Source organism: Delphinapterus leucas, chromosome 8 (assembly GCF_059928025.1).
Source record: "Delphinapterus leucas isolate spDelLeu-1000000601 "Yukka" chromosome 8, BTC_Dleu_Yukka2, whole genome shotgun sequence".
NCBI lineage: Eukaryota > Metazoa > Chordata > Mammalia > Artiodactyla > Monodontidae > Delphinapterus > Delphinapterus leucas.
This window is the reverse complement of record NC_143136.1, coordinates 45,850,531-45,872,304: the sequence shown is the minus strand read 5'-3', so window position 1 is coordinate 45,872,304 and position 21,774 is coordinate 45,850,531. Positions and strand designations below refer to the sequence as shown.

Here is a 21,774-nt window from a genome sequence, read left to right as displayed (position 1 = left end):
TAACATATGTGAAACAAAAATCACAAGAAGACAGAAGATAGAAGGTAAGAAAGAAAAAAAGTACTGTCTGAAGAATTCCCAAATGTGGTGAAAATTGTCAATTTACAGATTTGAGAAATATGACAAACTTCAAGCTGAATAAATTATAAAGAAAACTACCTGTAATTATATCACAGACTATCTATAAGAGAGTTGGAGAGAGAAAGAGAGAGCAAGAGAATGATTGAGGGAATGAATGGATCTTGAAATCATCCAGAAAATTTTTAAAAAGACATATCTTTACATACAGATAAAAAAGTAGTATGAATGGCAGCTGACTTTTCATTAGTATCAGTAGAGGCCAGAGGAGAATATAACAATACCTTTAACATGCATAAAGTAAAGAGATGTCATAACAGAATTTTACACCCATTGAAGGCTCAAAATTTAAGTCAAAATATTTTGAGATAACTGAAACTGGAGTGATTTATTACTAGCAGAACTGTGCTTCAAGGTATGCTAAAGGAAGTTCTTTAACCCAAAGGGAAATGACACAAAAAGGAAATTCAAATGTGCAAAAAAGGATAAAGAAAAAAAAGCACTGGAAAAATTGTGACTAAATATCCATTCTTTAAAACAGAACTGGTTAAAGCAAAAATTGTAGCCTTGTATCATGATGTTAACAAATGACAGTAATAGCACAAAGGATGTATACTATTGGACTTAATAGACTTACACTATTTCAAGGGTGTTATTATTTATGTGAAATGATACCATATTAACTCTAAGTGGACTCTGGTAACTTAAGGATGCATATTGTAATCACTAGAGCAATCCACTAAAAGTAATTCAAATGCGTATAGCTAAAAGCCTATAGAGAAAATGTAATGGAAAATAATTTTTTTAATGAAATTTAAAGAAGGCAGGGAAAGAACAGCAACATAAAAGCAGGTGGACCAAATAGAAAATAAAAAACAACATAAATGTAAAAATATACCAATCAAAGGCTGAGATTATCAGGCAGCAATTTTAAAACTGTCCAACTGTTTGGTCTCTAGAAAACACACACTTTAAATATAAAGACAAATATAGGTAAAAAACAAAAGATTGAAAAAACATATGCCATGCAAGCAGTAAGTGTGAGAAAGTTGGTGTGGCTATACTCATATCAAAAAGGTGACTCCAAGGCAAGGAATATTACCAGACATTGAGATAAAGCCCACAAAGATTAAAGGACCACTGTGTTTCATTTAATAACACTGATTTTTAAGAAATGAAGGAGAAAATCTAACAATTACTGGTAGAAAAAGACAAATTGACACACATAATCATAGATGTTAATGCCGTTCTCAGCAATTGACAGAGGAAATTGAAAAAAATAAACTTACAAAAAATGAAAAAATAATATCCACCACTTTGATCTAATTGACATGTTAGATTATCCCAAGCAACAACAGAGTATAGTTTCTTTTTTTTAATTTAATTGTATTTATTTTTTTATACAGCAGGTTCTCATTAGTCATCAATTTTACACACATCAGTGTATACATGTCAATCCCAATCACCCAATTCAGCACACCACCATCCCCACCCTCCAGCGGCTTTCCCCCCTTGGTGTCCATACTTCTGTTCTCTACATCTGTGTCTCAACTTCTGCCCTATAAGCCGGTTCATCTGTACCATTTTTCTAGGTTCCACATACATGCGTTAATATACGATATTTGTTTTTCTCTTTCTGACTTACTTCACTCTGTATGACAGTCTCTAAGTCCATCCACGTCTCAACAAATGACTCAATTTCATTCCTTTTTATGGCTGAGTAATATTCCATTGTATATATGTAGCACAGCTTCTTTATCCATTCGTCTGTTGATGGGCATTTAGCTTGCTTCCATGACCTGGCTATTGTAAATAGTGCTGCAATGAACATTGGGGGTGCATGTGTCTCTTTGAATTATGGTTTTCTCTGGGTATATGCCCAGTAGTGGGATTGCTGGATCATATAGTAATTCTATTTTTAGTTTTTTAAGGAACCTCCATACTGTTCTCCATAGTGGCTGTATCAATTTACATTCCCACAAACAGTGCAAGAGGGTTCCCTTTTCTCCACACCCTCTCCAGCATTTGTTGTTTGTAGATTTTCTGATGATGCCCATTCTAACTGGTGTGAGATGATACCTCATTGTAGTTTTGATTTGCATTTCTCTAATAATTAGTGATGTTGAGCATCTTTTCATGTGCTTCTTGGCCATCTGTACGTCTTCCTTGGAGAAATGTCTATTTAGGTCTTCTGACCATTTTTGGATTGGATTGTTTCTCTTAATATTGAGCTGCTGAGCTGTTTATATATTTTGGAGATTAATCCTTTGTATATATGTGCCACATCTTCTTTATCCATTCATCCGATGATGGACACTTAGGTTGTTTCCATCTCCGGGCTATTGTAAATAGAGCTGCAATGAACATTTTGGTACATGATTTCTCAGGGTTTATGCCCAGTAGTGGGATTGCTGGGTCATATGGTAATTCTATTTGTAGTTTTTTAAGGAACCTCCATAGTGGCTGTACCAATTCACATTCCCACCAGCAGTGCAAGAGTGTTCCCTTTTCTCCACACCCTCTCCAACATTTATTGTTTCTAGATTTTTTGATGATGGCCATTCTGACTGGTGTGAGATGATATCTCATTGTAGTTTTGATTTGCATTTCTCTAATGATTAATGATGTAGAGCATTCTTTCGTGTCTTTGTTGGCAGTCTGTATATCTTTGGAGAAATGTCTATTAGGTCTTCTGCCCATTTTTGGATTGGGTTGTTTGTTTTTTGTTATTGAGCTGCATGAGCTGCTTATAAATTTTGGAGATTAATCCTTTGTCAGTTGCTTCATTTGCAAATATTTTCTCCCATTCTGAGGGTTGTCTTTTCTTCTTGTTTATGGTTTCTTTTGCTATGCAAAAGCTTTGAAGTTTCATTAGGTTCCATTTGTTTATTTTTGTTTTTATTTCCATTACTCTAGGAGCTGGATCAAAAAAGATCTTGCTGTGATTTATGTCAAAGAGTGTTCGTCCTATGTTTTCCTCTAAGAGTTTTATAGTGTCCAGTCTTACATTAAGGTCTCTAATCCATTTTGAGTTTATTTTGTGTATGGTGTTAGGGAGTGTTCTAATTTCATTCTTTTACATGTAGCTGTCCAGTTTACCCAGCACCACTTATTGAAGTGACTGTCTTTTCTCCATTGTATATCCTTGCCTCCTTTGTCATAGATTAGTTGACCATAGGTGCATGGGTTTATCTCTGGGCTTTCTATCTTGTTCCATTGATTTATGTTTCTGTTTTTGTGCTAGTACCATATTATCTTGATTACTGTGGCTTTGTAGTATAGTCTGAAGTCAGGGAGATTGATTCCTCCAGCTCTGTTTTTTACCCTCAAGACTGCTTTGGCTATTCGGGGTCTTCTGTGTCTCCATACAAATTTTAAGATTTTTTGTTCTAGTTCCGTAAAAAATGCCATTGGTAATTTGATAGGGATTGCATTGAATCTGTAGATTGCTTTTGGTAGTATAGCCATTTTCACAATATTGATTCTTCCAATCCAAGAACATGGTATATCTCTCCATCTGTTGGTATCATCTTTAATTTCTTTCATCAGTGTCTTATAGTTTTCTGCATACAGACCTTTTCTCTCCCTAGGTAGGTTTATTCCTAGGTATTTTATTCTTTCTGTTGCAATGGTAAATGGGAGAGTTTCCTTAATTTCTCCTTCAGATTTTTCACCATTAGTGTATAGGAATATAAGAGATTTCTGTGCATTAATTTTGTATCCTGCAACTTTACCAAATTCATTGATTAGCTCTAGTAGTTTTCTGGTGACATTTTTAGGATTCTCTATGTATAGTATGCTGTCATCTGCGAACAGTGACAGTTTTACTTCTTTTCCAATTTGTATTCTTTTTTTTCTTTTTCTTCTCTGATTGCCATGGCTAGGACTTCCAAAACCATGTTGAATAATAGTGGTGAGAGTGGACATCCTTGTCTTTTTCCTGATCTTAGAGGAAATGCTTTCAGTTTTTCACCATTGAGAATGATGTTTACTGTGGGTTTGTCGTATATGGCCTTTATATGTTGAGGTAGGTTTCCTTTATGCCCACTTTCTGGAGAGTTTTTGTCATAAATGGGTGTTGAACTTTGTCAAAAGCTTTTTCTGCATCTATTGAGATGATCATATGGTTTTTATTCTTCAATTTTTTAATATGGTGTATCACATTGATTAATTTGCATATATTGAGAAATCTTTGCATCACTGGGATAAATCCCACTTAATCATTGTGTATGTGTTGTTGGATTCTGTTTGCTAGTATTTTGTTGAGGATGTTTGCATCTATATTCATCAGTGATATTTGTCTGTAATTTTTTCTTCTTTTGTAGTATCTTTGTCTGGTTTTGGTATCAGGGTGGTGGTGGACTCATAGGATGACTTTGGGAGTGCTCCTTCCTCTGCAATTTTTGGGAAGAGTTTGAGAAGGATTGGTGTTAGCTCTTCTCTAAATATTTGATAGAATTCAGTTGTGAAGCCATCTGGTCCTGGACTTTTGTTTGTTGGAAGATTTTTAATCGCAGTTTCAATTTCATTACTTGTGACTGGTCTGTTCATATTTTCTATTTCTTCCTGGTTCAGTCTTGGAAGGTTATACCTTTCTAAGAATTTGTCCATTTCTTCTAGGTTGTCCAATTTATTGGCATAGAGTTGTTTGTAGTAGTCTCTTAGGATGCTTTGTATTTCCCCGGTGTCTGTTGTAACTTCTCCTTTTTCATTTCTAATTTTATTGATTTGAGTCCTCTCCCTCTTTTTCTTGATGAGTCTGGCTAATGGTTTATCAATGTTTTTTATCTTCTCAAAGAACCAGCTTTTAGTTTTATTGATCTTTGCTATTGTTTTCTTTGTTTCTGTTTCTGCTCTGATCTTTATGATTTCTTTCCTTCTGCAAACTTTAGGTTTTGTTTGTTCTTCTTTCTCTAGTTCCTTTAGGTGTAAGGTTAGATTGTTTATTTGAGATTTTTATTGTTTCTTGAGGTAGGCTTGTATAGCTATAAACTTTCCTCTTAGAACTGCTTTTGCTGCATCCCATAGGTTTTGGATCATCGTGTTTTCATTGTCATTTGTCTCTAGGTATTTTTTTATTTCCTCTTTGATTTCTTCAGTGATCTCTTTGTTATTTAGTAACGTATTGTTTAGCCTCCATGTGTTTGTGTGTTTTACGTTTTTTTCCCTGTAATTCATTTCTAATCTCATAGTGTTGTGGTCAGAACAGATGTTTGATATGATTTCAATTTTCTTAACTTTACTGAGGCTTGATTTGTGACCCAAGATGTGATCTATCCTGGAGAATGTTCCGTGCGCACTTGAGAAGAAAGTATAATCTGCTGTTTTTGGATGGAATGTCCTATAAATATCAATTAAATCTATCTGGTCTCTTGTGTCATTTAAAGCCTCTGTTTCCTTATTTATTTTCATTTTGGATGATCTGTCCATTGGTTTAAGTGAGGTGTTAAAGTCCCCCACTATTATTGTGTTGCTGTCGATTTCCTCTTTTATAGCTGTTAACAGTTGCCTTATGTATTGAGGTGCTCCTATGTTGGGTGCATATATATTTATAACTGTTATATCTTCTTCTTGGATTGATCCCTTGATCATTATGTAGTGTCCTTCCTTGTCTCTTGTAACATTATTTTAAAGTCTATTTTATCTGATATGAGTATTACTACTTCAGCTTTCTTTTGATCTCCATTTGCATGGAATATCTTTTTCTGTCCCCTCACTTTCAGTCTGTATGTGTATCTAGGTCTGAAATGGGTCTCTTTTAGATAGCATATATATGGGTCTTGTTTTTGTATCCATTCAGCAAGCCTGTGTCTTTTGGTTGGAGCATTTAATCCATTCACTTTTAAGGTAATTATTGATATGTATGTTCCTATGACCATTTACTTAATTGTTTGGGGTTTGTTTTTGTAGGTCCTTTTCTTCTCTTGTGTTTCCCACTTAGAGAAGTTCCTTTAGTATTTGTTTTAGAGCTGGTTTGGTGGTGCTGAATTCTTTTAGCTTTTGCTTGTCTGTAAAGCTTTTGATTTCTCCATTGAATGAATGAGATCCTTGCCGGTTAGAGTAATCTTGGTTGTCGGTTCTTCCCTTTCATCACTTTAAGTATATCATACCACTCCCTTCTGGCTTGTAGAGTTTCTGCTGAGAAATCAGCTGTTAACCTTATGGGAGTTCCCTTGTATGTTATTTGTCGTTTTTACCTTGCTTCTTTCCATAATTTTTATTTGTCTTTAATTTTGCCAATTTGATTACTATGTGTCTTGGCGTGTTTCTCCTTGGGTTTATCCTGTAAGGGACTCACTGTGCTTCCTGGACCTGGGTGGCTATTTCCTTTCCCATATTAGGGAAGTTTTCGACTATAATTTCTTCAAATATTTTCTCGGGTCCTTTCTCTCTCTCTTCTCCTTCTGGGACCCCTATAATGTGAATGTTGTTGCATTTAATGTTGTCTCAGAGGTCTCTTAGGCTGTCTTCATTTCTTTTCTTTTTTTTTTTCTTTATTCTGTTCTGCAGCAATGAATTCCACCATTCTGTCCTCCAGGTCACTTATCCGTTCTTCTGCCTCAGGTTTTCTGCTATAGATTCCTTCCAGTATAGTTTTCATTTCAGTTATTGTATTGTTCATCTCTGTTTGTTTGTTCTTTAATTCTTCTAGGTCTTTGTTAAACATTTCTTGCATCTTCTCGATCTTTGCCTCCATTGTTTTTCCGAGGTTCTGGATCATCTTCACTATCATTATTCTGAATTCTTTTTCTGGAAGGTTGCGTATCTCCACTTCATTTTGTTGTTTTTCTGGGGTTTTATCTTGTTCCTTCTTCTGTTACATAGCCCTCTGCCTTTTCATCTTGTCTATCTTTCTGTGAATGTGGTTTTTATTCCACAGGCTGCAGGATTGTAGTTCTTCTTGCTTTTCCAGGGTATACTTTCTCTTTGAGTGCAGTGGAATGTTTACAAAGATACACCATATCCTGGACCATATTTTAAGACTCAGTAAATTTCAAAATTGAAAATTTTACAGAGTATATTCTCTGACTACGAATTGTCAAAATGTTTTAAATCAAAACACACTTCACGTGATAATAGATCAAAGAAAGTCACAAGAGGAATTAGATTATTTTTCTCTGAATAACAACAAAATACAAAATATCAAAATTTGTAAAAGACAGTTAAAGCAGTACTTAGAGGGATATTTATAGCTTTAAATGCTTCTATGAGAAAAGATAAAAAGATTAAAAGTAATCATTATGCTCTTGATCTTGAGGAGTTAGAATAAGAACAAATTTAAAACAAAGTAAAAGGTAAAAATAACAATAAATAATATAATCGATGATGTTGAAAACACAATAAAGAAAACTAATAAACTAAAAGTTAGTTCTTTAATAAGGATCCTCTAAAAAGACAGATCAAGGACAAAAATAAAGGAAAGCACAAATTACCAATACCAGAAACAAAAGAGTGGATATAAGTACAGATGCTACAGTCTTTAAAAGGATACAGAGAGAAATATTATATAACTATTATGCCAGTAAATTTGTCAAGTAAGATGAAATTGATGAATATTTGAAAAACTTGATTTAACGAAACTGAATAACAAATCTGAATATATGTGTAATTAAATTTTTAAAAAAATCTCTTGACAAGTAAAATAACAGACCCAGATAGTTTCACTGTTAAGTTCTATGAAAAAAAATTATCACATAGATGCAGAAAAAGCACAAAATTCAATCCAATTGATGATAAAATTCATAATATCCTAGGAGTAGAAGGGACGTTTCTTATTCCAATAAGGATGTTAAAAATCCTGCAGGTGACATCAAAATTAATGGTGAATTATTGAACGCTTTTCTTTAAGATTGGGAACAGAGCAAGGGTGCTTATTCTCACCACCTCTGTTAAGCCTGGTATTAGATGTCTTAGATGGTGAATAGTTCGTAAAAGAAACAAGAGGCATAAAGATTGGGAAAAAAAGTAAAACTATCTTTTCACAGATGTAATATGAATTTTTACAAAGAAAGTCGTGTGAAAACTACAAATTACTATGATTATGAAGCAAATTTAATCATAAGATACAAGGTTAATATACAAAAATTGTTTCTGTCTACTAGAAAAAATAAAAATCTGTTTACTAAAGCATGAACAAACATGAAATAATTAGGATTTTTTGAAGAAGGTATGCTGAAATCAACAAACTAGTGCAGAAATTAAAGAAGACCTAAAATAATGGGAGAGAGATACCATATTTATAGGTTGGAAGGCTCAATTTAGTTAAGTGGTCAATTCCACCAAATTGATATGTATATTCAATACAATCCTTATCAAAATCACAATGGGATTTTTGGTAGAAATAGAAAATTTGTTTTTAATATGGTAATTAAAACAGTGCAGAATAGAAAAATTAATCTTGAAAGAAAAGACCAAAGTTGGAAGACACATTTTACCTGCTTTCACAGGGTACTTCAAAGAAATCGTTATCAAGATCAGGTGATATTGATGTAATGGTAGATAAATAATAAACGAACTAGATTGTAGAGACCAGAAATATCCACACATACGTGGTCAATTGATTTTTCCACAAATGTGACAAGACAATTTAATGGAGAAAAGAAGTCTTTGATAATTGGTATTGGAACAGCTAGCTAAATATATGAAAAAATAATACTTAAAAATTAGTTCTTACTTATGTTACATAAAAATAACTTGAGATGGATAATAGATACAAAATTAGAAGCTTTTATAGCCTGCTGCAAAACTTTCATTAAACATAGGAGAATCTCTCTATGAACTTTGAGTAGACAATGATTTCTTAGAAATGACCCCAAAAGCACTAAATATAGCGGGAGAAAAAAATGATATGTGGGACTTAATTAAAAATAAACATTTTCTATTAATCTATAAACAGTATTATAAAGTGAAATGGCAAGTCACATACATATATCAGAAAAAGAGTTTGTATCCAGAATATATAAAGAACTAAATATCAATAATAAAAAGACAAGAAAACTAATAAAAAATGGGCAAGAGACTGTCTACAGGGAGTTCATAATGAGCGGATAACAAAGGCCAATGATTACATGAAACTGGGCTAATATATTATTCAACAGGGAAATGCAGGTTACAAATACATTGCAATAGCATTACTCATCCAGTAAAATAACTAAATTAAATAGATGTAAATATCTGATGTTGGTGAGAATGTGGAGCAGCTAGAACTCTTTTACTGCAGGTGGGTATGTACAATGGTACTTTGGAAAGCAGTTTGGCAGTTTCTTATAATGTTAAACATAGACCCATCCTATGATTTATCAATTTCTTTCTAGGTATTTACCCAGAGATATGAAAACATGTGTACACAAAAAGATTTTACAAGAATGTTGTAACAGCTTTATTTATAACTCAGGACTGAAAACACCAGAAATGTCCCTTGATAGAAAAGTGAAAAATCATTTGTGGTATATTCACTGGATGGAAAGTAATCAGCAATAAAACGAATGATACATGTAACATCTGAGAAACTAAAAAAGAAGACCAATACAAAAGAATATATACAGTATGGCCCATTTTTATAGATACAAGGACAGGTAAAACTGATCTATGGTGAGAAATTTGAGCAACGGTTACCCGTAAGAAATGTGATTTGACTAGAGGTAGACATAGGAGAACTTTCAAGGATGATATAAATATTCTATATCTTTAATGATATGGTGGTTATATAGGTTTCAAAACACATGTGGCAAAACACACCTGATTGTACAATCATGGTCTGTGCATTTCATTATATATAAATTTTATCCCCTACCCCCCAAAAGTGTGAGGCTTGTAGAGTCAGATATTCTGAATTTGAATCCAGGTTCTCCTATAACTAAGTATCAGATTTTAGGCAAGTTATACAACCTCACAGAATTGCAGTTGCATAAGTATCGTGGGAATAATAATAACCCCCATCTCACAGATTCATGAGAAGCAAGTGAGGTAATATATGCAGAATAATTACCAGGGAGATAAGTGCTATCTTAATTAAAAAGACATGTCTTACCATAAAAAGAGACTATAGATTTTAAAAAATTATTATTGTAAACAAATAATTAATAATGAAGTCAAATGTTATTAGTGATGAATCAACCATTTTACCATTTAAACAATTTTCTGTCCTGTACACCTTGAGTATTTGAGGAAAACACATTGTCTTACTAAGAAGACACATTGAACTCATTTTAACTTTTTAGTATTCCTTAATATAGCTTATTTTCTTTTCCATCTTTGTTGTAAGACAGATAGTTCTCATATAATTTTAGGCATATATTTTGCATTTTTTGGTTTATTGGGTTAAACACTATAAATACTTTTTATGGCTAAATGCCTTTTTAAACGAATAGTGAACTACAAAAATAACAGTGTCTTAAGTAATCTAAGCTTTATTAATAAAGCATATTTTCAATTTATGTTGCACCTAGGATTCACAAAATTTTAGGATTTGCAATAGATTAGTGAAAGCAGGGCATTTTCAAGATTTAATGTTGCTACCAGTTGTTATGTCATCTGGAGGTGTTATATTAAATATGAAATATTTCTGATGCATTAAATCAATTAATGCCTTTACCAAACTTCTTTATAATGTTAATAAAGTAAATAAATCTTTATTTACTGTTTACACTGTTCCCAGTAAGACACTGTGATGCCAGTTGAGATATCAGTGGAGAAGGAATGAGCTGGTGGACTTAGGATATTTGTGGCAGTTTCTAGTTAATAGACCAGAGACTGATAATTGTTTATGAGGCCAAATTCAGGTGACAGATATATTTTGCTCATTCGGCACTGTGTTTTACAAAAATATTGTTTACTGTCACTTAAAATTGGGAGCTTTCCATATGAATATTCAGATTTCTGACCTCATCTCACATATTTAAAATCGACAACTCTGGGCTGGAAATGTTCATTTCCACAAGCCAAAAATTAACTGGAACTGAGTAGCAAGCAGTTGCTTCCTTTAGAGAGGGCATCCATCAGGTTTTCCACAGACACTACCCAGCCAACCTCATTCAAGTTACTGCCAGGCTTAATAAACCCTCCTCAATAAGAAAAGGAAATAAGTAGCAAAGCAACAAGAAAAACTGCAGTTGGCACTATGCTTTTATTTAATAGGCACTAAATATTTGAAGAAGGGAGGAAAACAAGCTAGGGAAAAAAATGCTATGATAAAAGAGATGAGAAGTTGGATAGGACTCTTGCTTCCAACTTCAACAGCTATTCATTTAATTGCCAAAACATTTCTTTTTTATGTTGTGCATGGGTAGGCTTTGAATTATTATGTTAGCATAGACTACTTTGCTCATTTACTATGTCTACCCCTAGACATCGCCCTTTTGGAATACCTCATGTTACCGTTTTCCTTGATTCAAAGAATAGTCTGACATATTATTATTAAAATGCAAATCTTTGTTTGGTTTTTACAAAGGCTGAAGAGATAACTTTAACAATTGGCCAAGCATTTGACCTGGCGTACAGGAAATTTCTAGAATCTGGAGGAAAAGATGTTGAAACAAGAAAACAGATTGCAGTGTTACAGAAAAGAGTGAGTAAACTAAGCTTGTTATTTCACATTTATGTGATGTAAGTACAGGGAAACTTGCATATCATCAAACAAATTTAGAAGGCCTGCCATTAAATTCCCCCCACACTGATTGGAACTGCTTTCACTGTGTTCCTATAATTTTTCATTCCTGATCCCCTGCACAGTTTTTAACCATTTTATATTGAATTCCCACAAGAACTTAGTGTTCTCATGTGACTTTGCTTCACTTCCTGATGCTTCTCATGGGGATCAGAGCAGCAGAAGCAGCAGATGCTGGGTAAGTGGTTTCCCATGCAGATCAGATTCCTTTATAATTAAATTACACCCTTTCTCCACTCTCTTCAAAATCATCATAAGCAAGTTTCACTGTCTTGCAGTTATACTCCAAGATTATGGGTACAGATTGCACAACGCTATAAGAAAACAGAGATGAGGCATTAGAAACATGAAATTTGCACACACATAAAAACATATTTCAAATTTAATAATATGTCTTTCCAGTGACCTAGAATTCTATGATATATCCCTAGCTTTATCAAAATAAATTTCTCCCCTGTGCACAAAAAAATACATTAAAATTTTAAATAATATAAAACCCTATTCATTAATATAGCCAACTTAACAGCCAATATTTTCCAAGAACAAATGTCTGAAGATTATTCAATAATCATTTGCTTTTTAGATTCAAGACTTAGAAACAGAAAATATGGAACTTAAAAACAAAGTACAAGATTTGGAAAACCAGTTGAGAATAACCCAAGTATCAACATCTCCAGTAAGTATATAGAATACATGCATCTTTCCCTTAGAAATAAGATTTCATGGTGATAAAACATGTCTGGATCATCAGCTCTTCAGTATTCCAAATAATACTCTGGGATCAGTCATTTTAAACTAAACGTAGATAGAGATACAAGGTGCTAAATAAGATTAATTTAAACGTTAAAATTACCTAGGTAGCTCAGATCAGAGTTGTTTTTCCATGTTGCTCTTTTCTCTTTTCTAGAATAATTCAGCCCTCAATTTGATCTTTTCCTCTTTGTGACATAATCTTCTTTCATTCCAGTTGATTACTGTTTACTGAAGTTGATTTAATGACTAAAGCCAATCTGCCCTTGGAGTACTGAACTTCATTATAGAAGCTGGACTGTTAACACGATCGAATTGGTTTCTTATATTACATAGCAAGGGCTCCTACTGGGAGTAACAGAGTTATATTTCACACACTAAAATCAGTGGTAGTCTCTGCAGACAACACTCAGTATCTTTATAGTTAAATTATTTACTTTTGGTTTATCACAGATTTGAAATCATTTTCTCATCTTGAGATATGATGCCATTATTTTGTGATTTTAGCTAAGGGAATTTTTTGAGGGGAGATAGAATTTAAAACAGTTGATATTTTTTTCTAGGCAAAATATACTTAGGAATTTTATTCTCTTTTAGAATCATCTGTACTGATATTGTCCATTAAAATGTATATTTTATTTTACATTTAGAAATTTTAATATATAACTTTTGGCATGATCCTATGAACTGAAACACAATTATAGCATTTACAAACTTCTGAAAAGAATTTTTGTTGCAAATTTTCATTTGCAAGTCAATTTTGGTTCAATCTCTAGGCTAACTCAATGAAAACCCCTTAGTATATATATGTATATAAATATATTTATTGCTATCTACTATTAGAATATTTCACCAGTTCATTACCATGAATAATATTTCTGTAAGAAGTTACATTTTGGGTTTTAAATTTGGTGTGCCCTGGAAATGGGTCAAAAAACATTTTTTTCTTCTAAACTCACACTTTTCCATCTTCCACACTGAAACAGTTGGCATTTCCATTGCTTGGCATATAGTTTGTGACAGTGGGGTTGAGACGGCCAAGGTGAGAGAGGTTGGGAGTGAGGTTCCAATGTTGCACAGTGTACCTCTGTAATGCACAGTGAGGTGCCGGAGCATCCTCTTCAAGTTCTGGCTTTATTATACTATCGCTCCCTGTTTTTTCTCTTTACTACGATCATTATTTGCTTCTCATCAAGATGATGATATTTTCTTGCCTTCCCCATCGCAAGGAACAGAGCATCAGCTCAAACTGTTCAACCTTCAGTCCCAAATGGAGCAACATTTTTTAGGTCTTGTGAATGTCTTGTAAGCCATCCTATGAAACAAATTAGGAGTATGAAGATAAATGAAGGAGAAGTTACTTTTTCAATCAGTCTTAATAAGGTAGATTTTGCTGGAATTCATTGCATATGAAAAGTAGCTTTACTTCAGTCTTTATGTTTTCAAAGGAGTAAAAATAAGATCCATCACCATTTTGGATGCAAAACCAAAGCTTATTCATTATGTATCTTCTTTCTCTAGAAAGAGAGCTAGAGGTATCATGTTAAGGGACATGGTAGATTTGGGAAGAGCAGAGAGGTTTGGGACATGTTGATAGGACAGCACATCTGTCTTTTATCTCCTGAAAGCAGACATTGCCCTAGACTAGCACTGGGACAACTGAGAAGGTGGGTCAGGGTTGGGGTTATGTGTGTGCACTGGTGATCTCACATGGTTACCAAGTCAGATTCAGAAATGGTAAAGGGCAGGAAGAATGAAGAAATGACACTCCCTTCAGTTTCCTGGACCCTCTGGCCTAGGTAGCCGTTAACAAGCTGTGAGCTTGAAAGTTGGTATATAAATGAGCACAGATTATACATGAGTATATTCATTTATTCAGCAATTATCATTGGTAGAGTCAGTTATATAAAAAACAATAAAATTATTCAAATAGCCAGTTATTAGAATGGATTAAGTCTCCTAAAGTTGTCATTTAGTAATTATCATAGGCATTGTGTTCGTCTCAGCACTATGTCTCAATAGAACGCTTAAAAGACTATAACTAAAAGGTTCAATTAAAAAAAGAGAAATAATTTTCTCTAAATCATTCTTTTGCACTTAATACACATGTGTAGAAAGTTTATTGCCTTATTGATCATTATGCAACTAGCTCAAATTATAACTTTGCAATCTACTTATAGTCTTTCATCATAGTAATATCTTTGTCTATATTTTCTCTTTATTTTAACTTTTAAAAAATTACTTGTCTCATAACTTTTCAGCTCCTAAAGTCTCATTATGTGAGTTTTGAAATTGCTGATGCATCTTCAAGATTAAAAAATAGAATTTGATTCTTAAAAGAAAGTGAACTCAACATTTTTAAATTGCTAACAATACCTGATTAATTCAAATGGTTTTGAAGATGCTGTTATAGGTATCTATTAACTTGTTTTTAAATTTTTTTTGTGTGTGTGTGGGACACGGGCCTCTCACTGTTGTGACCCCTCCTGTTGCGGAGCACAGGCTCCGGACGTGCAAGCTCAGCGGCCATGGCTCACGGGCCCAGCCGCTCCGCGGCATGTGGGATCTTCCCGGACCGGGGCACGAACCCGCGTCCCCTGCCATCGGCAGGCAGACTCTCAACCACTGCGCCACCAGGGAAGCCCATTTTTGGTAAAATTTGATTAGATAACTATAAGGTCACACCAGCCATCTACCCTAGTAAGCAGTCCAAAGTTAAAGTTGAATTTCTGTTCAAAGGATCAGGTCTTCTAATAAGAAATTTCAGTCATATAGATATTGATCCTATTATTCTATATTAAATCATAGATTAAAAGTGTGAGGCCCTGTTGAGTAGAATCTTCCAGATGGAGAACCTTTGTACTCTAAGGAGTCACTGTGTACGTGAGAACATAGATGCATTTCTCTAGTCTCCTCAGAGGCACCCAAAGGAAAGGTTGCTATTTCTTAGGTGCTAGCCTGCCAACCACTTATGTCTTATATACATCAATGTGAATTGGCCATTGATTTATTTTGAAGATGCAAACTAATTTTAGGTTCAAGCTTTTAAAGAAAATCTTCAAGAATCCTAAAAAGTTCTTTCAAAATTTACAATTGTGTAAATTTTAGTTTTGTTTTTATTTTTCCTAGTCCCGCTAAGTCATCATTGGTATTTTGAAATAGTAGCTTGGTGACATATTTTACATATTAAGATGCATATCACTTTGATTTTTATTTTCTCACATTTGCTAGTTGCATACATTTGATATAGTTGTGATCTGTTATGGCAGCTTGTAACACATTTGTTAAACATCTTATATGACCATATGATATTCTAGGCCCTTGGGTTTTAGCAGTATATGAATTGCAGCTGCTATGAAACTTCCATAGTATGGGGAAAGACAGGGAGATGGGTAATAAACCCATAGCTAAATGAAAAAATAAATTTAGAAATTTGGATCTTATATAAGATGAAAATGAGTAAATATGAATAAAATAAAAGAGAGAATCAAAGAGAATGGGAGCTTTTTTTTAGAGATAGTGATCTGGGAAGTGCATTCTGAGAATGTAGCATTTAAACTGAGACCTGAATAAATAAAGTTAGTTAATACAAAGGGCTGAAAACAGTAACAAGAACTTTGCGCCTGGAGCATCGTGAAAAAGAGGCAAAAAAATTGAAGAGAGTCAGAGGCTAGATTTTATAGGGCCCTGTAGGCCATGTTTGTTTGTTTGTTTTCTTTAATTGCAGTGAGAAGTTACTCAAAGGTTTTTAACAGGAGATTTGGGGATCAGCTGGCTGCTGTATGCACCATGGGCTGTAAAGAGGCCACACTGAGGTCTCTAAAACTGTCTAGGAAGCTATCTCAGTAGTCTAGGTGAAGGAGAAGAGTAAATTGGCCTAGAATTCTATCAGTTGGGATGATGTATATAATAGCTTGATATATTTTGGAAGTAGAACTTGCAGGATTTACTGATGGATTGGCTGTGGACTGTAGAATAAAAGAGGGTCAAGATTGCCCCTAAGGGTTTTATCCTGAGCATCTGGGCGGTGGTGCCATTTTCCAAAATAGATGTGACTTGGGGGAGGTGAATGATAACCAATCAGTAGTTCATTTTTGCTCATGTTACTTCTGCCTACTGGGTGGCCGATGAAGACATTTATTAAAAGTTTGAATATTCAAATCTGGAATTCAGAGAAGTCTGGCCTCATGATACAGTACTTGAGTTTAAAAGTTTACTCTTTTTCTAACGTCATTTGGACTGTTGTTTATTGTTTTAGTTAATACACCCAGTATAAAATTTAGTGTGAGATTACAGAGTAGTTTAGTTCTAGCTAAGGAAAACAAAATACTTTTTTTTTTGCTCAGGATTAAAATTAAAAGACATTCCTAACTACAGAAATGTATATTATTAGTATATATCCCAAACCCTTTTTTCACTTAAAATCAATTCCTCATAATGAATGAAGGACTACTCCTATTTTTCATTTTTTCATGTGTAAACTGACATGCTGTTTTTTTGTTTTTACATCTTTATTGGAGTGTAATTGCTTTACAATGGTGTGTTAGTTTCTGCTTTATAACAAAGTGAATCAGTTATACATATACATATGTTCCCATCTCTCTTCCCTCTTGAGTCTCCCTCCCTCCCACCCTCCCAATCCCACCCCTCCAGGCGGTCACAAAGCACCAAGCTGATCTCCCTGTGCTATGCGGCTGCTTCCCACTAGCTATCTACCTTATATTTGGTAGTGTAGATATGTCCATGCCTCTCTCTCGCTTTGTCACAGCTTACCCTTCCCCCTCCCCATATCCTCAAGTCCATTCTCTAGTAGGTCTGTGTCTTTATTCCTGTCTTACCCCTAGGTTCTTCATGACATTTCTTTTTCTTAAATTCCATATATATGTGTTAGCATACGGTATTTGTCTTTCTCTTTCTGACTTACTTCACTCTGTATGACAGACTCTAGGCCTATCCACTTCATTACAAATAGCTCAATTTCGTTTCTTTTTATGGCTGAGTAATATTCCATTGTATATATGTGCCACATCTTCTTTATCCATTCATCTGATGATAGACACTTAGGTTGTTGCCATCTCCGGGCTATTGTAAATAGAGCTGCAATGAACATTTTGGTACATGATTTCTCAGGGTTTATGCCCAGTAGTGGGATTGCTGGGTCGTATGGTAGTTCTATTTGTAGTTTTTTAAGGAACCTCCATTGTGGCTGTACCAATTCACATTCCCACCAGCAGTGCAAGAGTGTTCCCTTTTCTCCACACCCTCTCCAGCATTTATTGTTTCTAGATTTTTTGATGATGGCCATTCTGACTGGTGTGAGATGATATCTCATTGTAGTTTTGATTTGCATTTCTCTAATGATTAATGATGTTGAGCATTCTTTCATGTGTTTGTTGGCAGTCTGTATATCTTCTTTGGAGAAATGTCTATTAGGTCTTCTGCCCATTTTTGGATTGGATTGTTTGTTTTTTTGTTATTGAGCTGCATGAGCTGCTTATAAATTTTGGAGATTAATCCTTTGTCAGTTGCTTCATTTGCAAATATTTTCTCCCATTCTGAGGGTTGTCTTTTGGTCTTGTTTATGGTTTCCTTTGCTGTGCAAAAGCTTTGAAGTTTCATTAGGTCCCATTTGTTTATTTTTGTTTTTATTTCCATTTCTCTAGGAGGTGGGTCAAAAAGGATCTTGTTGTGATTTATGTCATAGAGTGCTCTGCCTATGTTTTCCTCTAAGAGTTTTGACGTGCTGTTTTTAAACTTGTTCTTAACAAACAATGCTTACAGGTCTCCTAAATATCACTTGAATGATTCAATCTTGGGTTCCTTTTCTGGCAAATGAAATATCCTTGATAGTACCCATATTACATATGTCTGTATCCTACTGAAATTGTGGAAATCTTTTCATTGATTTTAGAAATTGGGTCTTCATTTTATTCAGTCATTTAGATATACTGAGTAAGTTCTGTTACTTGGCTGTGTTGTTTGCTTTTTGCTGTGTTCTAGTGGTTTGGCAATAGATTAGAGGTTAGGTTTTCCACCGTGTGGTACTAATTAACTAGGAACAATCTGATTTCCATTTATTACATTCACATGGCAGTGCTGCCTGTATTTATATCAGAAAAAAAGGGTTTATTCTGCCCTCCTAGCCTCATGAACGCCTCTGGAAGACTGTTCCATAATAAGATGTGGGCATAGCAAGTTAAATCAAATTGTTCTTCTTGATTCTAGTGTCTGGATGCTTGCATTTTACTTTTCTGGCTATAGAAGGTTTTAACCAAATCAGACCTTTGCCAGGAAGTGAAATGAATAAAATTGTAGTCCTAAGAAATACTGGACTTTCTATTGCTGAGTAAAATAAATGTCTCCCTTTCAATTAAACCAAGTGTTACTGGATAAAATTTTACCTTTACATAATCAACTGTGTGGCCACTGATTAGGCTTGATAGGACAAATTATAACCTAAAATGTGTATTTCATTGTGGGTAAATAAAACTGCCTATTTATCTTCTCTGGGGTTTTCTCAACTGCTATTGAAGTCAAGATGGACAAGAGCAGATTGTGAGAACTCTCAATTATACAACAAGCCAAATGTGAATCTTTAAACAAAGGCATAAATTTTAAACATGAACATTGATTCAAGAACATTTGTTGCCCACAAAAAATGATGACTGGTTCACAACTTTCACAATTGTTACTTGCACAAATGATGGTTCTAAAGAAGTAAACCCTGTCTAATGGGAAGAAAAATATACCTGTATTTCATTCCACTTCTGACCGTGAGTACCTAATCAAGTCATTTGATCTCTCCTTGTTCCAGTTTTCCTCTTTGGGATATGTGGATGATGATAACCATTTAACTTGCAAGATTCTTGTAAGAATGTATAAGATAATAGGTCTTACAACTAAGAGACCAGTGTAACCAAACTGTGTATCTAGAAGTCTGAAAAACTAACATACGTGGAGCTATAAATTCTAAATTCTAGAAGTTATTTATCTTTTTTAACACCTTTATTGGAGTATAATTGCTTTACTATGGTGTGTTAGTTTCTGCTTTATAAAAAAGTGAATCAGCTATACATATACATATATCCCTGTATCTCCTCCCTCTTGCGTCTCCCTCCCACCCTCTAGGTGGTCACAAAGCACTGAGCTGATCTCCCTGTGCTATGCGGCTGCTTCCCACTAGCTATCTATTTTACGTTTGGTAGTATATATAAGTCCATGCCACTCTCTCACTTCGTCCCAGCTTACCGTTCCCCCTCCCCGTGTCATGGACTAGAAGTTATTTTTGAAGCTTATTTAAAAAGTGTTGCTGAAAATGTGCCATAATAGTGAACTTCAAAAGAATGAATCAGCATGACAATGCAGAAGGATTTGCTAGAACATTTTACATTACCTTTATATTTCCCCATCTTTAGTGTTTTTTTAATAATCGAAGTATCTAATCTTTAGGGCAGTTTTTTTGTTATTGTTTAGATGTATTCAACATTAACTGATAGGATTCAAATGCTTTTATGACATTTCAACATTGTCATATTTAGGCAAAGCTCGGAATTGAAATATTCACCATGGCCTAATGCGCCAAGCCTCTACTTACTGAAAGAAAGAGCTATAAAACTACAACAACTATGAATCTCAAATATGGGCACTCAATATGTCTTAATAACCTAATAACTTCTACATAATTAACATGTAACTGTTGAACACAGAATTCCTCATTCCCCTTAGTATAATAATTCAGAGGCTGTACACCTTCCTGAAGACCAAAACACTTAGAATTATGGGCATAAAAGGATTAAAAAGTAGCGCCATAAACTTCTGTAGGAAACTCCCCAAATTTTGGTCTCTAGCCATCTGTAAAAATACTGACAGAAGGCCCAACACAAAAATATCAAACCATTTTCATCTGAACTATGTATTTCATTTCTTAAAAGAATAAGTATCCTCAACCACTTAAAAATGGAAGATTAAAAAATGACTAGTTCCTGAACACTTAAATTTAGAGACACTGCTCAAAATATTTATCCAGTGCCAAAAATGCCACCGTATGCCATTTAGGGGCTGTAGTCACATATTCTTATTTAATAAGTGTAATAGTTTGGTGCAGAATCAGATGCTATTGAAATATGCCTATGTACTTAGATTTCATTCTTATAAGGAATCAGATGTAACATCTAATTCCCTGACTTGAATTATTTCTAAGTTAGCAATGACAAACACAAATGTCAGCAGAGCCCAGGCTGTGGCCTAAATAAATGTGTGAGATGGGCATGTGGTGGAGTGAGGAGTTGGAGAGCAGACACCAACTTAGAAGGCACAGCTACTTGCTCAATACCAGTCAGTTATTTTTACGCAAGTTTGTGGGTCTACTTTCTTGATTTTCTAACTTCTAAACAAACTCTCTGGATTTTAATGTACAACCTCTTAATATTAACCTGTAAGCAACTGAATCAAGACTAATTTTAAAGACCTATGTGACCCAAACAAAAAATCTTAGTTGACCAAATCTAGATTACTGATGACCCAAAGGAAAATTGTAATAATTAGTGTTAGAGTTTTAAACTTTAGATCCCCAAATTATTGACAGATAGCCCTGTTTTACCATTTTGAAAGTGAAAATACTTCTTAATTGGGGTATTGAAATATTTGATTATTTTCCTATTATATACATTCTTCTTTTATATAAGTATACTTTCTCAGAGGAAGTAGAATACAAATATTAACACCATGATAAAACACTAGAGCACTTTTAAGTTAGGTTAGGTTGGCCTTAAGTTTGTTTTGTGGCACCTGATAAAGATGTTTTGATGAATACAAGTCATAAAACAATATAGAGTACTCCCATTTATAAGCCAAATGATACCAAGGACAACTTTCACATGATATCTTTTTATTTTTTACTCAGTACAGACATCCTCATCAATTTATAGTTTAAGTTAAAAAAAGTTGCTGTAGTATACATTAAACAATAAATATTCATTGACATTATATATCAAGTATTCTAATACGTTATACAGATTATTTTAGAAAAATAAAGTTTTGTCCACCAGGAGCTTACAGTTGTTACCTATAATTAAGTAAAAGGTGGCTACCAAATACAAAAGTTTACAGTGAATTATATAGAGCATGAAATAGATCTTAAAATTATATACATACATGCATACATGTATACATATCTATAGATAGATAGATCACTATAGAGATCAGTAGGGAAAGCAATCATTATGTAACTGTATATGCATATTAATTGAGTGATAAATTACATAATTCAGACCATCAGAGAC

The 21,774-nt window shown here is 34.0% G+C and overlaps 1 protein-coding gene across 1 annotated transcript in view; it reads left to right on the top strand.

Annotated features, from left to right (window-relative positions):
• GULP1 (GULP PTB domain containing engulfment adaptor 1) overlaps positions 1-21,774 on the top strand; it is a 271,691-nt gene that overhangs the window by 234,076 nt on the left and 15,841 nt on the right. The window contains exons 8-10 of the mRNA XM_089916579.1: positions 11,528-11,644; positions 11,841-11,921; positions 12,327-12,419. Coding sequence (XP_089772705.1) covers positions 11,528-11,644; positions 11,841-11,921; positions 12,327-12,419 — 291 coding nt within the window. The remainder of the gene's footprint in view (positions 1-11,527; positions 11,645-11,840; positions 11,922-12,326; positions 12,420-21,774) is intronic.